The 20096-nt window shown below is 38.9% G+C and overlaps 1 protein-coding gene across 14 annotated transcripts in view; it reads left to right on the top strand.

The window, feature by feature from the left end:
* Window positions 1-20096, top strand: part of MAST4 (microtubule associated serine/threonine kinase family member 4) — a 576679-nt gene that overhangs the window by 174917 nt on the left and 381666 nt on the right. For 11 of the 14 annotated variants that reach the window (XM_045394763.3, XM_045394770.3, XM_045394765.3 and 8 more), the window contains exon 3: window positions 13695-13819. The exons of the other annotated variants lie outside the window; for them this stretch is intronic. In XM_045394763.3, the coding sequence (XP_045250698.2) occupies window positions 13695-13819 (125 nt within the window). The remainder of the gene's footprint in view (window positions 1-13694; window positions 13820-20096) is intronic. 14 annotated transcript variants of the gene reach the window in all.

Raw genomic sequence — 20096 nt, forward strand, 5'->3', positions numbered from 1 at the left:
TACAGGCATGGTATGAATGGTAAGTGTTTAGAGGCATTATACATAGACATTCATTCAATATCCTTTTCGTGCACGTGTGTTGTGTGTGTCTGTGTGTGTGTGTGTGTTTTCCCCCTGTAGCTGCTTAGTCACATGGGAGTCAGGACCATCTTTGCAGACAACCCCAAGCAGCTCTGATACATGATATACTGTACTCTTTGATGTCTAAAAGTTTGTGTGCATTTGCCCTATTACAATGCCTTCAGTAGTCACAGTGCTTTCTTTGTGGGTCAAATAATGGGAGATGTAATGCATTTAATGAAATGTCTAGAAGAAAATGACCTGGCTTTCAAGCTTGAGAGATGACCATTTGGAGGGTGATTGGAGCAACCAAAAGACTACCTTCCCCCAACTCAGCCCACTGATTCCCCATAAGCATGGCTGAATTCTCTAAGAAGGAATGCTAAGTAGCTGGCAAAACTATTACCGTAAAACATGAAGCATTGACCCTGGAGTTCAGGGCTACTTCATGTCATCTGAGCTTTCAGAAGTTGTCAGTGGCAACTGACAACTGATAGACCAGAAATGGAAACGATGATTCCAACCCTACACCTACCATTAATTTTCAAGCAGTGCAGAGGCAGTCATGATGCTAATCTTGGCTTTGACTTTTCTTATCTTAAAAACAAGGGCATTGTTTTGTGAAGCAATTGGTGTTTTGTGAGGATTTAATTCAGCATGCAGGGTTGGATAACAATGGTTCTTAGATCCTTTTGCTTTGAAACCAGGCAGAGTGGGCTTTAACTTTCCTCTTAAAGGAGGAGGGAGAGCAGGTTACCCAGTTCCTAATTGAGATCTCTCACTTCAGAAGTAGGAACCTTTAACAAATGGCCATTTGAAGGCGCTGGGGGAGATGCACTCTATGGTATTTTTGAGGAAATATTTTATGGTTATGCTCTAGATTTCTTATTCATTGATCAATATTGACAAGCATTTCTTAAGACATAAATATTACATTCTTCAGGTAACATACATAGATATTGTTGTTGAGAAAGAATTTGAAATCTATTGGAATAGACCTAGCATGGAACTAGCAAGTATTCCAAAGAAATAGATGTGATTACCTGATTATGAAATACACAGTTATGTGAATTAGACCATATGTAAGAGTTTCCATGTAAAAATAGAGAACCTGTTAGGAAATTTAGACTTGTCTGTAAGTTTCTGCATAGGTTGTGATATGGAGTTTATTTTGTCACCTCTATGGCGGCTTTTGTTCTTTTTGTTTCTCTTGTAAAACTACTGGTCCCCAACTCCTTAGCCTCTGTCATAACTGTTTAGATGTAGGGTGGTTGTCAGAAATGTTCTGTGTCTCAGGGTTGCCAGTGACATTTGAGGGCATCCATCAAAGCATCTTGGTGAGCAAAAGAGTGTCACTGAGTAGGATTCATAATTTCTCCAAGAAGTAAGATATCAAATATTAGTTGTCCTCTGGGGTATTGAAGTTAATTAGCTTACCTTGAAAATATACATTATATTGTGGAGATGGTAGACTCTTTTTGAGATGGTTTTTTGAAGAGAAAATCACAGCTGTAAAAAGTGACACAGTCTCCTCCATATCAAGTTTAAGGCCTCTGAGTTTTCTTCATTATTGTTGTCATTATAAAACAAACACTTGAGCCAAACTTAAATATTCTTCTAGGCAATGTGTAACTAAATAATAATGAAAAATATGATCCTTGGGAGAAATATAAATGAGAGACAGATGGAAAGTCAGCACACACAGACTTATGCATCTGGTTCTGTAAAGTCTAGTGTGTTTCACATGCAGGATATTGAGCTAGGTGTGATGTGGGGCTACAAAAACAGATGAGATGCAGAAGTTACAGTGTAGTAGAACACACTGCATTCATAAATAAATGGCACTCTGTACATGTGCACCCACACATAGCAGTGGGTGTTGTGAAGGGGGAAGGTAAGGGTAGTAGCCTTCCTGGTTGGCACCATTGGCATTGAATCCTACTTGTGGATTCCATTCCAGTGGTGCCAGAATGGGTAAAAGCATCCTGGAGGGGGACCTGAACTATCACTGAGCACAAATTGTGTGTTCAGTTTTGTGCTGGGCACTTTAATATGTGTTACCTACTATCATCATCATTAGAGATAAGGAAATCGAAGCTCAGAGAGGTCAAGTTGTTTATCCGGGGCTCTCTAGCTACTAAATGGTGAAAGGAGGATGCAAACTGATATCTGACTGCTTTTCCATTCTGCACTCCTGAGTCCACCTGGTGGATGGAACAAGAACCAGGTATGCTCCAAGTTCCCAGTGCTGGAGAGAATTTGATCTGATCTGAAGACGACAAGGAGGAGGACCGTTGCCAGGAGGAGCTGTTTAACAGTGAAAAGTAGAGTGGATAAAAAGCAATAATTTAGTTTGGACCTTTTGTCAGATGGTATGATAGGTTCTTTGTTTACATTCTAAATTAGTTCTCATCACCTCATAAGATTGGTATCATCATCATTGTACATGTTTATGGTAACTGAGACTTAGAAGGTTAAGCCTATCCAAAGTCACATGGTGGATATATGATAGTAGTCAGGGTTTGATTTTAGGATTTAAACCTCATGCCTGGGACCTTTGGTGATAGACTTGAAATCAACAGTTTGATTTTACAAGGTTAGAAATGAAGGGTCTTTCAAGGATCTGGAGGGGCAGTGAACACATTTAGATGGAGTGAAATCTTAGGGTTGCACTGACTGGATTGAGAAGTCACAGTGTGATGCGGAGGAGGAAGAGATGACTCTTATTCATTTGATTATTATTTTAAAGAGGGCCAGGTACTGGTCCTCAGGGAGGTTTTAGAAAGGTGTAGATAAGGCAGCTGGGGAGAGGGAGGACGGAGAGGAAGACAGAAGAGGGAGCTGACAAGTAGTTTAACAGCTGTTCCACATATCCACAAAATGACTCTGAGAAAAAATGGTTCTATTTATTTGCCGTTTCCTTCCATATATCTTGCCAGCAGCATTCATCAATATCTGTCATTTCCCAGGGGGGTTAGACATGTCTAGCAATTCATTCTACTGAATTATATTTCAATACGTGAATTGAGGGAGACCAGATTGCAGATGTTAACACTGACCTCTGCCCAGCATTGCACAGACACCGCCACCACCCACCTCTTTGGGTGCCCTCACTCAGGCAGACATTCATTCTAAGCAACGCTGCTTGATGTCAGAATCTTGTTACCATGTTCTCATTAGTGTAGGCTCTATTTAATACTTCTTTAAAAATCAATTTTAGTTGTCACATTAGTCTTTGGTCTCTGCAACTGGAGTTTGGGGCCAAACCATTATTTATTTTTTGATAAGAATTTTAAATCCAGAAAAATGCCACCTGAAGGACAACTGCCTTGGTGGTCTGGGTAAAACAGGCAGTTGGTGGCCAGGGCCGGGCCTCATTGCAGAATGGGAGAATTTGCTGGGTGTTGGTAAGCCCAAAGGCAGTGATATGCTTGTAATAATAGAAACATTATAGCTTGCCAAGCTTTATCGCATGTATTAATTTGGTTCTAGTATCTGCCCTTATTAGAATTTGACTGAGAGTGATAATCTTGGTAGATAAGAAGAAATACTGTTTTTTTTTTTTAGGAACAAGTTAAGGGAAAGTAAAAGAAAGGTCAAATATATTTCTCTTTAAGTCTGACTTTAATGTGTTTCCATTTAAAAATAAACTATGTGTTAGCATTTTTGCTCTTTTATCATATCATGGCAAGAGTAACAGGCTGGCTATCTATGATTGAGGGTGAAAAGATGACTTTATCTTTGAATCACCTTGCCATATTACCCACACCAAAAATTATTCTGAACACTGCAGCTCTGGTTCACAGTGGCAGTGGCAGCTTGAGTTTCTGCTCCATAGCCTCATGGTTTGTTCAAAGACTTTGATTTCTGTATTGTAGACATGTATGTTCTATCATTTTTCACCCGTCCCTAGTTCTCTCACAGCATGGAATTGGGCTTTTTAGTGACTCCTTAAAACATTTGTCAGGTACTTAGTCTGTCCGGGCTTGCCTGAAAGAAAAACTTCTGATACCCGTACCCCTTGCTAGGAGCTTCCTTTCACAGTGATGCTCTGACTTGCTCACCAGGCAAATTTTATAGTTAGCAATGTGGTGTTGGCATTCTATGTTAAGTATGGAATGCTGGTGATAATATTCTAAAAAGTGAAATTGGGCATCTCTGGTGGATTTCAGTCTTGTGGAAAAACAGTTTAGCAAAAAAATTTGAGTCTTACAATCTTGATTAAGACGTTGATGCCCTCTTGGCATCACCCTACTCCCAGTACCAGCCTTCCAAAAGACTTGCAGGTGCTCTTGGTTCAGCTTTCAGTTTCCTTGTCAGTTGGAGATCATTGGTCAGTAGTCAGTGATGTCTTTAAGCACTTAGAGTCAAGGCTCTGCTTTGGACTTCCCTTGTGTGAGTGAACACACAGCACTTTTTTTTTTTTTTTAAAGCTAGAATAGCAGTTCAATATAGGAGTCAGTGAACTTCTGCACTTTCTGGTCACAGATCTGTTGGTTTCTCAAATTGTATTCATTTATGCCATTAAGAAGAGTGATTTGCAGCATTGTTGATGCTGTCTAGGTACGGTCATTCTTTTGCAGTGAGGACAAGAAATTGGAAGTCAGTCACCCATGTGAGTGGAAGATGAAGGGAACCATGTCTCTGTTGTGGGAGCACAGCTGAAGATGAATAAGGGAAGCTGTAATTGCCCGTGAGGATGACAGTCATGACGATGAGGGAACAAATGTTTAGGAGTGAGCAATGGGGCAGAGAAGAAGAATCTTTTGATGGCAATGGAATTAGGGTGATGGCTGCTGAGTCATGAATTCTGCCCAGATTTAGACAGTGACTCTTTGCGGTCTTTGCCCCTTCTTCATTTCTTAAGTTTGACAGGTTCTTTAAAAGCTCATTTCCTCTAACTTAAAATGATTGGGAGGGCTTATGTTATAAAGTATAATTTGCAAAAGCAGGTGGTGGTATAGTTAATGTGGATACATCCTTTTGGACAACAAAAAGGATCCCCTTATTTTTTCCTCTATAAGGTACAGTGGTATTGGCCAAGCAAGGGATTAGGGGGCAGGTTAAACACTGTGGTAATGTATATATATATATATATCAAAATTTACCATTTAACTATTTTTACATGTATAATTTAATGGCATTAAGTACAACCATCAGCACTCTCCATCTCTAGAATATTTTCATCATCCCAAACTGAAACCTTGTACCCATTAAACAGGAACTCCCCATTCCTCACTCCCACCAGCCCCTGTAAACCACTGTTATATACTTTCTGTGAAAGAATGCATTTGATTATTCTGGATACTTCACATAAATGGAATCATACTGTGTTCAGAATTGGTTCCTTCTGGTAGTTTCTTGGTCTCGCTGACTTCAAGAAGGAAGCCGCGGACCTTCGCGGTGAGTGTTACAGCTCTTAAAGATGGTGTGTCCGGAGTTTGTTCCTTCAGATGTGTCCAGAGTTTCTTCCTTCCGGTGGGTTCGTGGTCTGGCTGACTTCAAGAATGAAGCTGCGGACCTTCGTGGCGAGTGTTACAACTCTTAAAGGGGGTGTGGACCCAAAGAGTGTGGAAGGGGACCCCAGTCGGTTGCTGCTGCTGGCTTGGGTGGCCACCTTTTATTCCCTTATTTGGCCCCGCTTGTGTTCTGCTGATTGGTCCGTTTTACAGAGCACTGATTGGTCCATTTTACAGAGTGCTGATTGGTGCATTTACAATCCTTTAACTAGACACAGAGTGCTGATTTGGTGCGTTTTTACAGAGTGCTGATTGGTGCACTTACAATCCTTTAACTAGATGCAGAGCACTGATTGGTGCATTTACAATCCTCTAGCTAGACAGAAAAGTTCTCCAAGTCCCCACTAAACCCAGGAAGTCCAGCTGGCTTCACCTCTCAATACAATGTCTGACCTTTTGTGACTGGTTTATTTCTTTCAGCATGTCTCCAAGGTTCATCCATGTTGTAACACAAGTCAGAGTTACCTTCCTTTTTGAGGCTGAGTAATATTCCATTGATATATATATGTGTGTGTGTGTGTGTGTGTATATATGTGTGTGTGTGTGTATATATATATATAACATTTTGTTTATCCATTCATCCCTCAATGAATACTTGAGTTGTTTCCTCCTTTTGGCTATTGTGACTAATGCTGCTATGAATATGGGAGTACAGATATCTATTTGAGCCCCTACTTTTACTTCCTTTGTGTATTTACCCAGAAGTGAGATTAAGCAAGAGAGATTTTACTAGATACAGGGGAAGGTAAAATGGTGAGAATGTCCCTCCTTCCAGGTTAGTGGTGGGTGTGAACTTTCTGGCAGCTGCTTTGAGAGCTTCAGTAGAAATGTCTAGGCAAAGAAAGGCTGTTAGCCAAAACCTATTAACCTATATACCTGTAAAGATATAGGATGAGAGAACAATGTTTGGCAACAGAGCCTGTGCCCTGTCTGCCTGCTCATGGCACCAATTCAGTGCCAGCTTGCCATTGTTCTTTTTGTTTCTATTCCCTTAACTTCTGCAGTGCTACCCCTGTTCTTCCTGCCTTCCTTTTATAGCCGTCCTTAAAATCTCCCCAAAACCCTTGATAGCAATATCTGGGCCACTTCAGCTTCCCCTTTTCCCGGTTGGTACCTTAGAGGGATGTACACATTTTTTTCAGGGTTCTCCTGTATGATTGAGAACCAGAGATCATATCAAGAGAGAGCTTTGTTATGTAGTTACTAGGTCTTATTTTCTCTTTGATGTCCTGCTTGTAGTCCAAGAAAAATAACCTAAAATGTAAGACTATGGACTGGCTAATAAATATATGTTGCACTTCAGGTGATACGGAACATTTTTAATGGAAGCTTTCAAATCTAGTCAGGTACCATTATTCCCCAGTGATAAAGTATGGCCATTCTGCTAAAATTATTGCAGACTTGGTATTTTTCTACTTCAGAGGGATACTTTCAGCTTTGGGGTGCTTTGAAAGCATGTATCGTGGCTGGGCACAGTGGCTAATACCTGTAACACTCCCAGCATTTTGGGAGACCGAGGTGGGTGGATCACTTGAGGTCAGGAGTTCGAAGCCAGCCTGGCCAACATGGTGAAACCCTGTCTCTACTAAAAATACAAAAATTAGGCAGGCCTGGTGGTGGGCACCTGTAGTCCTAGCTACTCGGGAGGCTGAGGTAGGAAAATCGCTTGAACTGGGGAGGTGGAGGTTGTAGTGAGCCGAGATCGTGCCACTGTACTCCAGCCTGGGGGACAAGAGTGAGACTTTGTCTCAAAAAAAAAAAAAAAAAAAAAAAAGAAAAGAAAAGAGAACACATTCCAGGAGGGGTAATATGTAGGCTTGATAGAGCCAAGGCATGATCTGAGTCTAGATTCAGTAATGTATTTATTTTAATATACATATAACCATACAAGGCTTCAGAACTTTGCACTCTGTTAACTAGGGGCCCTGTCGCTCAAACAGCAAAAATAACCAGTACAAAAAGTCCATTCAAACAACCCACACCTCTGTGGTTGAGATTTGACAAGCTCTTGTATCAATCCGTCCAACTGAATCCAGCTTTAATACAGACTTATTTATTGCCTCTAAATTTCTAGTCATGCCAGTAGAAAACATTTGATATATGTTTCAATAAGCATAGTAGAATTTTAGAAACATTTTCCCAAAGAACACAGAGCTAATCCAGCTCCAGTTGTAACAACAAGTTCAATTTGGTATTAAAATAGAGCAACCAGATTGCTAGGCAAGCTCACCTCTCTTACGACAAATTAGAAATGGTATTATCCATTAATTTCCACCCTGTGCAGCTGAATAATGCCATTGACAGATGCTAATTTTCTTAAATTGTAGGCAGCAAATGATGCATGAATACGACAGCAACACACTTTTTAGAGGCTCTTGATAGTCATCAAAAAGTGAATTTATGTAAAGTTCGATGTAATCACTATCAACTATGGTATCATGTTAGTGCCTTCTAATGACTGTCTTAAATCCATCTGTTGTCCTCTTTTCTCTATTAACACTAATGGGGGTCTAGGCAGGAATAAAATATCCCATGTGTTGTATTAACAGACCGTCCAATTTATAACATTCATATGATTCCTCAGGACAAGACCTATGCAAATAACGACATCTAAAATCTTACCCATCATTGCATTAGAAGCATTTCATTCTATATGTATATAAGTGCTTCCTAATCTTTTCCAGTGGTTTAACAAAATTTTATTTCTGCTCACTTTATAATTTAATGTGTGTTGGGTAGCTCTTGGTGTTTCTTATTTTTTAAGCTTATATTTATTGAGTGTTCATTCTATATTTTCTATTTTTAGATTTTACAACAGCCCTAAAGTTTGGCTCTGTTCTACGCAGGAACCTGAGGTTTAGAGAAATTCATGTTATAAGTGATGGGAATTTAGAACAGGAACTCAGCAGTCTGACATTAAAGTCAACCATGACTAGAGCAATTAATTTTTTACCATTACTGGCAAAAATCTTTCTGTCCTGTTGGATTTGATATAAAAATATGGGCTAAGGACAGATCAGTTATTGGATGTCAAAATCTTGTCTTTTGGGTTAGGCTGTTGAGGTAACAAAGGAATTGAAGGCACACCTTTGGTCTTGTTACCAAGATTGGACTTAAACGAGATAGCCATAAATGTACATAATGTTAAATTGAGTGATTTCAGAGAAGGACGAGATGGTATACATGCTTGTTCTCAGTGGTCTCTGCTTGCTTTACAGTATCCTGTGAGATGTAACAAAACTGCAGCATTCAAAGCATGGCTCAGAGTGTGCGGAGAGAAAGGGCATGGCTCAGGTGTTCCTTTCTTTGTGTTCCCCAGCACTGGGTGATGGTTCTGGATTCTGTTCAGAGTCCAGCTTCTCATTGAACCATGCTTAGTCTCATTGAGCCAGGGTCCTAGCTTATGAATTTCCTGTACTGAGGCCTTACCTGGGAGTTATGCCTGCTTTTGTTTCGCCCTCTCACTGGCAGAGAGAGAGAGCCTTTCCCAGTCCCTGTTGCTGTGACTTTGATGTTGAGATTCCTCATGGTACCTCTCTGCTACCATTCCCCATCAAATCTCTCCCCTGGCTCCTTGCTTTTCAACCTAGGACCTAGGAGTCCTCCACGATCACCCAGACCTCTGGGGTCCCTGACCTGGGCCATAGGAACTACCATCTTGAGGAGTTGAGGGAAGATGCTCCTAGCTAGTTTGCCATGCAAGAATACAAAATGCATTTTTTTGCTATGAATTATTAAAAGTAATATTTTATAATATGTACAGAAATTAATAGAGAATAATTCTATACAACTCTGTATACCTATCAGCCAGCTTTATCAAAGCTTAATATTTGCTACATTCTCCAGATACATTAAAAAATTTCATATTAAATTTATTAAAACCACAAGTCAAAAACTTAATTCCTCATTTACACTTTTAAGTTGAAGTAGCAAACCCTATTATTCCCTGCTGGTAATTTTTAAAACAATAAAATATTACAGATCCAAAATACTCCTCCCTGCACCCACCCCTCATTTTCTCTGCCAGAGATGGCTACAATTCTGAATTTGCTGTTTATCACTTACAAGAAGAAATATTATTTGTTTCAATATCTTTCAATATGATTCTTTTGTGTGTGTGTGCCCTGGCCTAAGTACCCAGTTACCGTGTTTTATTCTGTTGCTATGGTGGTGGTGGAGGATGCAGGTCTTATGATAATATGAAGTGTGATAGTATATTGACTGCTTTTCCATGTCCTAGGTCAAGTGACTAAGTGTATTATCTCCTTTAATCTTATCTACCACTTTGTAAGTTATTATCCCCCTTTTAGAGATGGGAATATTGGGGGCTTGGAATTAAATAAGTTGCTCAACTGCATGTGACTGTAAAAACTGGGTTGCAGACTATGCAAGGTGGCTCATGCCTGTAATCCCAGTACTTTGGGAGGCTGAGGCGGGCGGATTGCTTGAGGCCAGGAGGCGGAGGTTGCAGTGAGCCAAGATTGTGCCATTGTACAACATGGTAAAACCCCGTCTCTGCTAGAAACAAAAATTATCTGGGCATGGTGGTGCGTGCCTGTAATCCTATCTACTCGGGAGGCTGAGGCAGGAGAACTGCTTGAACCTGGGAGGTGGAGGTTGCAGTGAGCCGAGACTGCACCATTGTACCCCAGCCTGAGTGAAATAGACCCTGTCTCAAAAAACAAAACAAAACAAAAAACCCTAGGTTGCAGACCCATTTGTGCCTGATTCCAAGCCTGTGGTTTGAATCACTCTGCTCCCATCTTTCCAGGTGCTTTTCTCTCTTAATATATGTTATTTTTGTATAAATATAGAATCATTCTATTTTAATTTATAACTTGTTCTTCACCGAAGCATATGTGATGAATATTTTCCTGGAGTAGATTGGGCTTTGGAGTCAGAATCCTGATTTTTGCCCATTTGTGTAGCTGTATCCCCTTGCCTAGTTATGTACCTCTCTGGGTTTAAACTGGAGATAATAGTACCTATCCCATATGATTGTTAGGATGTGGCAGTGCCTGGTATATAATAAGGCCTCAATGTATTTTAGCTATTATGTTATACTTGTAAAGGAAATTTAAGAAAATTATCTGTTCAGTGGTTTTCTTCCTGTTGAGACTTCACTAATTATTGTTCTAATAGTATGGTTTCCCTGCCTTTCAGTCAACAAACATTTATTGAACATTTACTAAGTGCCAGGCCCTATAACAGGTACTGGGGATACAGAAAAGAATAAACTTATTTCCTCACATCAGGGGAATTATATAGACAGTCTAATAATTATTTCTTGTATTGTTATTATTATTATTTTATTTGTTGAGATGGGGTCTCACTCTGTCACCCAGGCTGGAGTGCAGTGGTGTGATCTTGGCTCACTGCAACCTCCACCTCCTAGGCTCAAGCTGTCCTCCCATCTCAGCTTCCTGAATAGCTGGGACCACAGATTTGGCTACCACACCTGGCTAACTGTTTAATTTTTTGTAGAGATGGGGCCTCACTATGTTGCCCAGGTTGGTCTTGAACCCTTAGGCTCAAGGGAACTGCTCACCTCAGCCTTCCAAAGTGTTGGTATTACAGGCATGAGCCACTGCACCCAGCCTAATAATTATTTTCTACTAAAGGAAAAAAAGATTTGTTGAATTCTTCACTGAATAAAAATACTTTGCCTTTAATTTTTTCTATTTTACATTAAATTCTCCCAAGTTTTTTTTTTTTTTTTTTTAAATCTACCCTCAGTTTTCTTTAACATGAAGCATATGGAGGCAGAACAACAGTGAGGCTATAGTGGGTTCTCTCCATCATGTAAACCTTGGCATCATATAGCTTCTGTACCTCTTATCATTCCCTTTCCAAAACATGAACAAAGAAAATGCAAATAAACTACAAATAAATAAATACAAATAATATATAGAAAATGACATAGGAGGGAGAAAAAAATGGATTCAGATTATTAGAGGTTTATATATTTTTAACAAGTGAGCCCTTCAAATACTGAGTGATTTCTGTATTAAAGAAACCATTTATCCCTGTAATATTAATGCAACATTCCTAAATGCAATCTATAGTTTTCCTGCTCTTCCTCATTAATTACCTGCTTTGGGGCCTACAGGGGACCTGTTTCTCAAAGCCATTCTTAGTTCAGCTTTTAGTTCACATTTTGAAATAAGACAAGGAAAAAATTAAAATTCTAGACATCAAATGCAGCATACCTTGTCCAAAAATATGTCTGAATGTTTTCGAGATGGTGATCAGAACCACAGAGGTTCACTATCACGGAATCTTCAATGATAGTGTTTAAATTAATTGACATTTGCTGCATTTATTTGCTTGGAAAAGGTCAATCTATTATGTGGAGTTGGCAGGAAGCAGGTGACAAAAATCAGTATCACATTTTGTTTTTGTAAGAATATATAGGTTGTAGAAAGAAAGTCTAGAGGAAAATCACTAAATTGTTGATCGTGGTTTTCTTTGGTGTGATGATAGGTAATTTTTGTTCCTTTGTATATATTTGCATTTTCTTCTTGTGAATGAAAAGCTCATCCCAAATAAAGAGGATACTTTTCATTTTTACTGCTGTTATGGCTAAATAGTTAACATTTACTGAGTACTGTACTTACAAACTGTACTTACAAATTTCTCTAATGCCCTCAATAACTACATAGTCAAGTCTATCGCCCCCATTTTAGAGATGGAAAAAACCAAGTCCAAGAGAGACTAAGTTTCCCAGTGTCATTCGGCTACAGAGCAGGATTTCAAAAGAAGATCTAATTTATCTCCAGAGTCTGTGCTTTCACTCTATAATAAAAGAGTGGAAAAGCAATTTTGGCAAAAGAAGCCATTTTTTCCTCTGCAACTAAAATACAAATTTTTGAAAGCACTTGGCTTAAATAAAGCAATGGACTTCTTCACATGGACAATTGATGGGAGATGCCCCTAGCTCCTGTGCTTTGACAGTGCTGGTAGTTAGCATGTACAGTAATGGTAAGCTAGTTAATATACTACGATCGTTATTAACCAGTGCAATATGCTTGTGGGATGCATGCCTGAGGGAAGAATGAGGAACAGATGTTACCTGTGCTACAGGGCCACCAGCTATGCATGCTGTAATCCCTCATGATTCTGGAGAGGAATGAGGCTGGAGTCCCCAACACATGGCCCTCAAATGAGATTCTCTGTGTGGTCTGCCATCTTGTCATTGTCTGTTTTTATGGAAGAAAATGTCTACAAGCCCTTTCATCGTTTAGTAAATATTTATTGAGCAGCTATTATGGCCAGTAATTATGCTAATATTGGGGCAAAACAGATGAAAATTGAACGCAGTCTCGACTTTTACTGACCTTTATTGCTATGTGAATATTCATGTCCATCCTAACTTTCCTGAAGTCAAAAACCATTTCTTGTGTGTTAATATTAGTCAAGTCCATGCACCAAGGAACTAACACAGTGTGAATTGGTTCAGCTGTTTGACTTTTAAAAACATATATGTATATATTAGAGTTCAAGGTTGATGGAAATTGCTCAGTGTACCTAGACTGACATTGATGTCCTGATTTATGCAAATAGATATGATTATGTATCCCACAGACAAGGTTGGATGGCCACCTGCACTTCAGAGAAAAAGGGCTGGGGGAGAGGCACCAGCCCCATTTCATCTTGAAAGAATTCTGCTTCCTTTTGTTGGTCATGATCTCCACTTTGTAGATTATTTTATAATTGAGTCCTAGATCACTTTCCATATTAGATTTTTTCAAAAAACACTTACAAATGCACACGCTTGCTTCTGTGATGCTAAGAATGCTTTGTGTACTTATACATATTCTCAACGCATTCCCTTGGTATAGGCAGATGGAAAAAAAACACCTCATCCTACCTTGATGAGGCTACACTCGTGCAGGAGATGATGTTGGAGGTCAGGGCCAGACTCTGCCACTGGATCTCCTGACTGAATTAGAACACGTTTTCCCAGGTTGCTATTAATAAATGTTATTACTGGGTATGGCAGAAGTAATACAGAACAAGGTTGGCCAGGAATAGACACCCAACCCTCACCCCCATTGCAATAAGACTACTGCCGTCTGCCTGTCACTTACATTTTCTTTTCTTTAACTCCAACAGGGAGATACCTCCTTCCAAACCCGGTGGCGGGACAGGCCTGGCCGGCCTCTGCGGAGACGTCCAACCTCGTGCGCATGCGCAGCCAGGCCCTGGGCCAGTCGGCGCCCTCGCTCACCGCCAGCCTGGTGAGTGTCCGCGGGCGACGGTGGAGGCTGCTCTAGCTCACCACCTCCCTGGGGACAATTTAAGTTAATTGAGTTTAACTATATTTAAACGTACCCACATGTGACGTTAAGCACAGATTTGGCAATGTGAAATTCCTTGCTTTCAATGTGCTAATTTCTACGCCTGTACCCGGTTTGGAGGATTTCTCTCAATTTTGGCCTCATCTCTACCCTTCTCCCAAAAGAAATGAAAGTATTTCTAGGCCTTTTTGTAGCTTTTTATTTGGAAATAATATAAAACTTATGGAAAAGTTGCAAGAATAAGAAAAATTCTTAGAATACCAGTTTATCCTTTATCTAGATTTGACTAATTAACGCCTTGCCAAATTAGCTTCTTAATTTCCTTTCTCTTTGTGTGTATGTGTATGTATGTGTGTATATGTACATACACACATGATTTTTGAGCTATTTGAGAGTGCATAATCTATATATCATAGACCTTTCTTATCACGGTTATCAACTGGAGTAAATTTATGACTGATACAATCCAGTTATCTACTCTGTCACCTGTATTTCACTTTTATCAATTGGCTCATTAATGTCCTTTATAGCATTTTCCTTCTTCCAGTGTAGGATCCAGTCTAGGGTCATGTGTTGCATGAAATTGTCCCTCTCTTTAGTCCCCAAACATCTGGGATGTTTCCACAGCTTTTGTCTTTTATGACATTTGACATTTTTGAAGAATTGTTTAATGGCTTATTTTTAAGGGAATATTTCTCGTATTTGTTTGCTCTCTCCTCATGGTGAGATTCAGGGTTTTACATTCCAGGCAAGAATACGACATTGGTGATGTCATGTCCTCTTAAGGAATGAGCTCTGGAGGCCCATCACATCCATCTGCCCCTCTCTGTGATGTTAATTGTGATCATCCAGTCAAAGTGTTACCTGATTTCTCTCTGTAGTTACCACTTTCTCTCTCCCAATCTATGAGGGAGGTACTTTTAAGCAATGCAGATACGCTTTTCATCAAAATTTCCCCAAGAATCCATAGGTGATTCTTGCCTGGATCACTCTTTTCTGTGTTTGAAAATGGTGATTTTTCCAACTTCAGCACTCTCCCTAAATACATGTGTATTTGTTAGCAGCATGGACTCACACATTTCTATTTTTTCCCCAGTGTAGACCTTTATATTTAACATGCTTATTAGAATTTTTTTTTTTTTTTTTTTTTTTTTTTTGTGCTGGTGGCCCTTTCCTAGTTTTGGCCTTTGACTCAACTTAGAAGTCTGTACAAGTTACTTTTGCATGGCTGGTAGGGTTGTATGATATGGAAATAGATTTTTAAACATTTTTTATTGATGAAGATGCAAATGATATATAAATCAACGTATTGTGTCTTCTAATTTTATGCATTGGTAATAAATTATGTTGGATATTTGGAAATAATGCAGTAATGGATAAGAGATTTTGTTCAGGTCTAGCCTCTAGTCCTGCTTTTGCCATTAGATAGCTGTATAAACTTGGACAAGTCCGTCTCTCAAATTCTCTCACCTCATTTGTACCTGTAAGGTGAAAAGAGGCACTAAACAGTCTATAAAGTCCCTTTCTTCTCTAGAATTCCCTGATTCTTCTTTCAGAATAATTTCGAATGTGTGAAATAATTATTTTTAAAGAAATTTCTTTCAGGATAGTTTATGACTTCAAAATTGACTAAACCAAAATTCATCTTTTTTCCCTCATGAAAATACTGGGACTTTTAATTCATTTTTATTTTCATTTTTAGGGACAAATCTTGCTTTTTTGCCCAGGCTGGAATACAGTGGCGCCATCATAGCTCACTGCCACCTCAAACTCCTGGGCCAAGGGATCCTCCTGCCTCAGCCTCCTGATTAGCTGGGACTACAGGCGGGTGCTACTGTGCCTGACTGGGGCTTATTTTTAAAAGATACAATTAACGTGATGGTAGAGAGCATTTTCCTCCATCCTACCCCCAAGTCCAAAGGGACTTTTTCTCCTTAGGGAATTTTATTAAAAGCTTATTTTACTCTGATTATTTACTTTTTAAGGAAAGAGGAAAATACTTCACAATTCATGATTTTTTTTTTGACAGAAGTGCTTTCTTAGCCACTGCAACTTTATTCTTCACACCTAAATAGTAATCCTGTATGTTTATTGTCAAGTCAATCATTGTGATTCAAACAACACTGTCACAAATATGTGACAGTGATAATATGTCTTCTTAAGTAATATATCTTCTTTTTGTTTGTTTGTTTGTTTTTTGAGACGGAGTTCTCTCTTGGTGCCCAGGCTGGAGTGCAGTGGCGCAATCTTGGCTCACGTTCAGGCAGTTCTCCTGCCTCAGCCCCCGAGTAGCTGGGATTACAGAAGTGCACCACCATGCCTGACTAATTTTTGCATTTTTAGTAGAGACGGCGTTTTGCCATGTTGGCCAGGCTGGTCATGAACTCCTGATCTCAGGTGATACTCCTGCCATGGCTTCCCGAGGTGCTGGGATTACAGGCATTAGCCACCATGTCTAGCCATTCTTAAGTAATATATCTTTTTACTAATACTAATGGTCACATACCAAGAAACAGAAACTGACTTATTCATTGATGAAATGCATGTCACGTGACCTAAGATATTTGGGAAGAGGATGCAATAAGAACTATCAGTAGAAAACATGAGAAGAGTACCTCCCAAAATCTATCAGATGATATTGTTATCAAGGAATCACTTAAATTATTAGCTTGTTTACCTGCAGGTTTTTGTGTTTATAGTGTTTGCTTAATATAACACTGGGGAAAATGCTGAAATACCATGTAGAAAAACCTTATAATAGTACCTGGCATATAACAAGTCACAAAAGTTAGCAATATTATCATTTCTGTTGTTGTTATTATATTGTAGGTAAGCTTGGGCACAGAAGCCAGAATGTGATTAGTCATTTACTACTAGATAGTGAAGATTTAAAATTTAACCCTTATCTTTCCCTTCAGAGAGTTCATTAGTTCCTAATTGTAGTCTATGGAAAACTACTTGCCCCTCACCTTCTGCTGTATTAAGAGCAGCAGCCAGAGAAGAGCTGCCAGACGGACGACCATCTTGATTTCCTTATTACTCTGCTGCCATGTGCCCAGATTTCGATGCCCTATCACTTATGTTGACATGTCACTCGAGTACATGTTAGTGACCTTTTCTGCTTTTGGTACCCCTTGTCAAACCACACAGTTAAAGGGGCATTAAAGTTGATCTGTTTTGTTTCTGCCTCATTTAGATTGGATTATATCAAAAGTTCTCTGCCAATTACAGCTAATAGATCTGAGAGAGAATTGTGCTGAAGAGGTGGGCATGTACACCTTGTAGAATTTTGTTCTTTGTGTTTATGCCAAATATCTCTCTGCTAGACTGCAAGCCCCTTGAGAGCAGAATTCTTGTCTGATTTTTACTTTTTACTTTTCACTGCTCTCAGCACAAGGCCTTGCACATAGAAGGTGTTCAATAAATAATGTTGAAGGAACAAATAATTATTTATGGAAAAGCGACATTTTTTTTTAGTTGCAAAGTGAGCATGATGGTGTGATTCTTCATGCTGTAATGGGTGGCCTAATAAGATCATCCATCTAAAATCTCTATAGCTTTGCTATTCAGTGTGCATCTTACAATTGTGATTGGCCTTAAAGCCCATGTTACAGGCTAAATCCCATTTACTGTCACATCAGCCGCTCAAAAAAATATGGTGACAAAATTCGTGAAGAGATTATTAGTGTCTGCATTCAAGGAAATTTCATTAATCTGCTTTTAAGCAATCATCTAGTCACATTTGTTTATATATTTTGTTGATTCATTGACTAAATTGAAGTGATATGTGTGTTCAAGTATGGTGGGGACTGGAAAAACAAGGAACCAAATTGGCTTATGTCCAGATGATAGCATTACACTCGATATAACAGTTCCATGCCCAGTTGCAACAACATACATTTCAGAAAAGTATAGGCCCTCAACGTGAGAAGTATTAATATGTTAGTAAGATATAAATGAAGGCCCTGAGGTTTGGTAGGTATGAATTTTAGTAAATGCATGACCTTTAGTGATTTAAATGCCATAGGCAAGCTTGAAGGTATTGCTAACTACCTTCTCAAGGAAGAGATTAATTCCTAGCCTGAAGTATCTAGTTTTCCTTGGCAATGCTAAATGTAGTTGTGTTCCCTTTCCCAGACACATTGGGCATTTCAGATAAATGGCATGTTGCCAATTCATCCTAAGTAGCCTGGTAGCTGGCAGAATACATGCTCAGCCAGTGTCCGCCTGCTGGGACACCAGCCGGGAGTTCTGATGAAGTGTCAGATGTATACTTCATATACATTAATCTGAAGAGGGGAAAACTCATTTTCCCATTTGCTTCCTCCATCTTTCTGTCCCTCCCCACACACATGGGTAGTTTATCACAGAAGTCATAGTCGTCAAAAGCTGGGGGATTTATACAGATGCTGCTTTCTGGCAAGAAAGATGGAAATTTCAGGAGGCAAAAGCAGGACCAGTGGCAACTTATTTCTTTGTAGGAAAATAAGGTTGTAAGCCTTGATGCTGGAAGTTTAAAATGGCTTCTGTGGCCATCACCAGAAATATTCACTCCATTTGTACTTGGAAGTAATAGATAGATGGCAGAAGCATCATGAACATTAGTTTCCGGTATTTTTCTCCAGTTTTCTGTTTGGTTGGAATCCTGTGCCTCATCTTTTTTGTGTGAAGGTTTCATTCACATTCTTCCCATTGAGGTCTTCCTTGGCCATCCTGTTTCAAACTGTTCCCTATATTGCTTGCCACGTATTTCATTTCCTTCATTCATTTTTCTCCATAGCTTATCACTGTCCAGTATACCATATCGTTTGCTTATTTTATTATATATCTCTTACTACCCTAATGTAAATTTCATGAAGGCAGAGATAATTCTGTTTTCCCAGCTGTCTCCTCAGTGCCTAGAATAGTGCCTGGCACATAGTAGGGTGCTCAGTGAACTTGTTGAATGCATAAACATATGTTTTTTTTCTGTACATTTTCAGTGCTATAGAACAGACTCTTGTATATTTATGGTTTTGTTTTTAATCTGTGATCAGTTTCTTGCTTACATTATGTAGCCTTTCCAAGAAGCTGTTCTTCAAGCCAGAGAGAAATTAGTTATGGAAACCTTATTCAGGAATTAAGCTGTAATCATTTAGTTAGAAAATGAGAATGAAAGGGAAAAGCAGAGTGGTTGAGAGCATGGGCTGCCTGAGCTCAACTCCAGCTTCTACCATTTATTAGCCTCAGTTAGGGCTAACTGTGTGGACTTCAGTTTCTTCCTTTGTGAAGTGGGACTAATGGTTGTAATAACCTCATAAGGTTATTGTGACAATTAAATGAATTAACTCTTGTGCGGTACTTTGCATAGTGCCTGTTACTCAAGAAATGCTGTCATCGATGTTCTTGGGGTTGGTAGAAAAAGTGTTTCTTGGAGGTTGTGAGGTAGCTTTAGGTGGGATGGTATTATCCAGAAGGGAAGAAAACAAGCACTTTTCCCTTAGATCAATTGAATTGAGGTAGGAATTTAACCTTTTTGTCCTTACTTGCATGATGTGGGAGTAGCTTGTTTCTTTTTTTCTTATCTTTACTCAAAATGTGCCAACCAAACTGAAAAATATCTTTGTAGAATCCTTAACATTTTTGAAGGGACAAGGTGCTTTCAAATGCTATATTTTAACTTTTAAATATTAGGTTAAGTGGCATAATTTTGTTTCTTCAGTGGCTGTCTTTTGACATCGTATACATTTATTTTAATGGAGAAATTATATTTCATGATGTTCTATAAATATTAAAACCAAACTATTTAAACTGTAATATATTCAGAGAGCCTTGATGAATATTCATCTTTTCCATTTGCAAAAAAAAAAATGCATTATAAGAAGTCAGGGAAAATTTACTAAATGTATGCAAAAGTGTATTTTTCCTTTTTAATTCATTCAGAATGTAGAGACATAATGTCAGCATTTATTTAGGGTGCAGACTTTATTTGCAGTCGTTTAATATTATATCAATACTTCATTAGCCTTATAGCTCAAAAACAAAAACCTGATCCGAAGTCCAATTAGTTAACTCTGAGAGAGTATCTGTTAAATATTGATGTAGGAACAATTTGAATGCCCTTGAATAAATTGCTTAACCAAAGTTGTAGAATTCATCTATGAATTAACATTTCTCTATTGCTGTCATGACTCAATTTAAAGGCTGCATAATATTCCAATATATGGATTTATCATAA

This window comes from Macaca fascicularis, chromosome 6 (assembly GCF_037993035.2).
Source record: "Macaca fascicularis isolate 582-1 chromosome 6, T2T-MFA8v1.1".
Taxonomy (NCBI): Eukaryota; Metazoa; Chordata; class Mammalia; order Primates; family Cercopithecidae; genus Macaca; species Macaca fascicularis.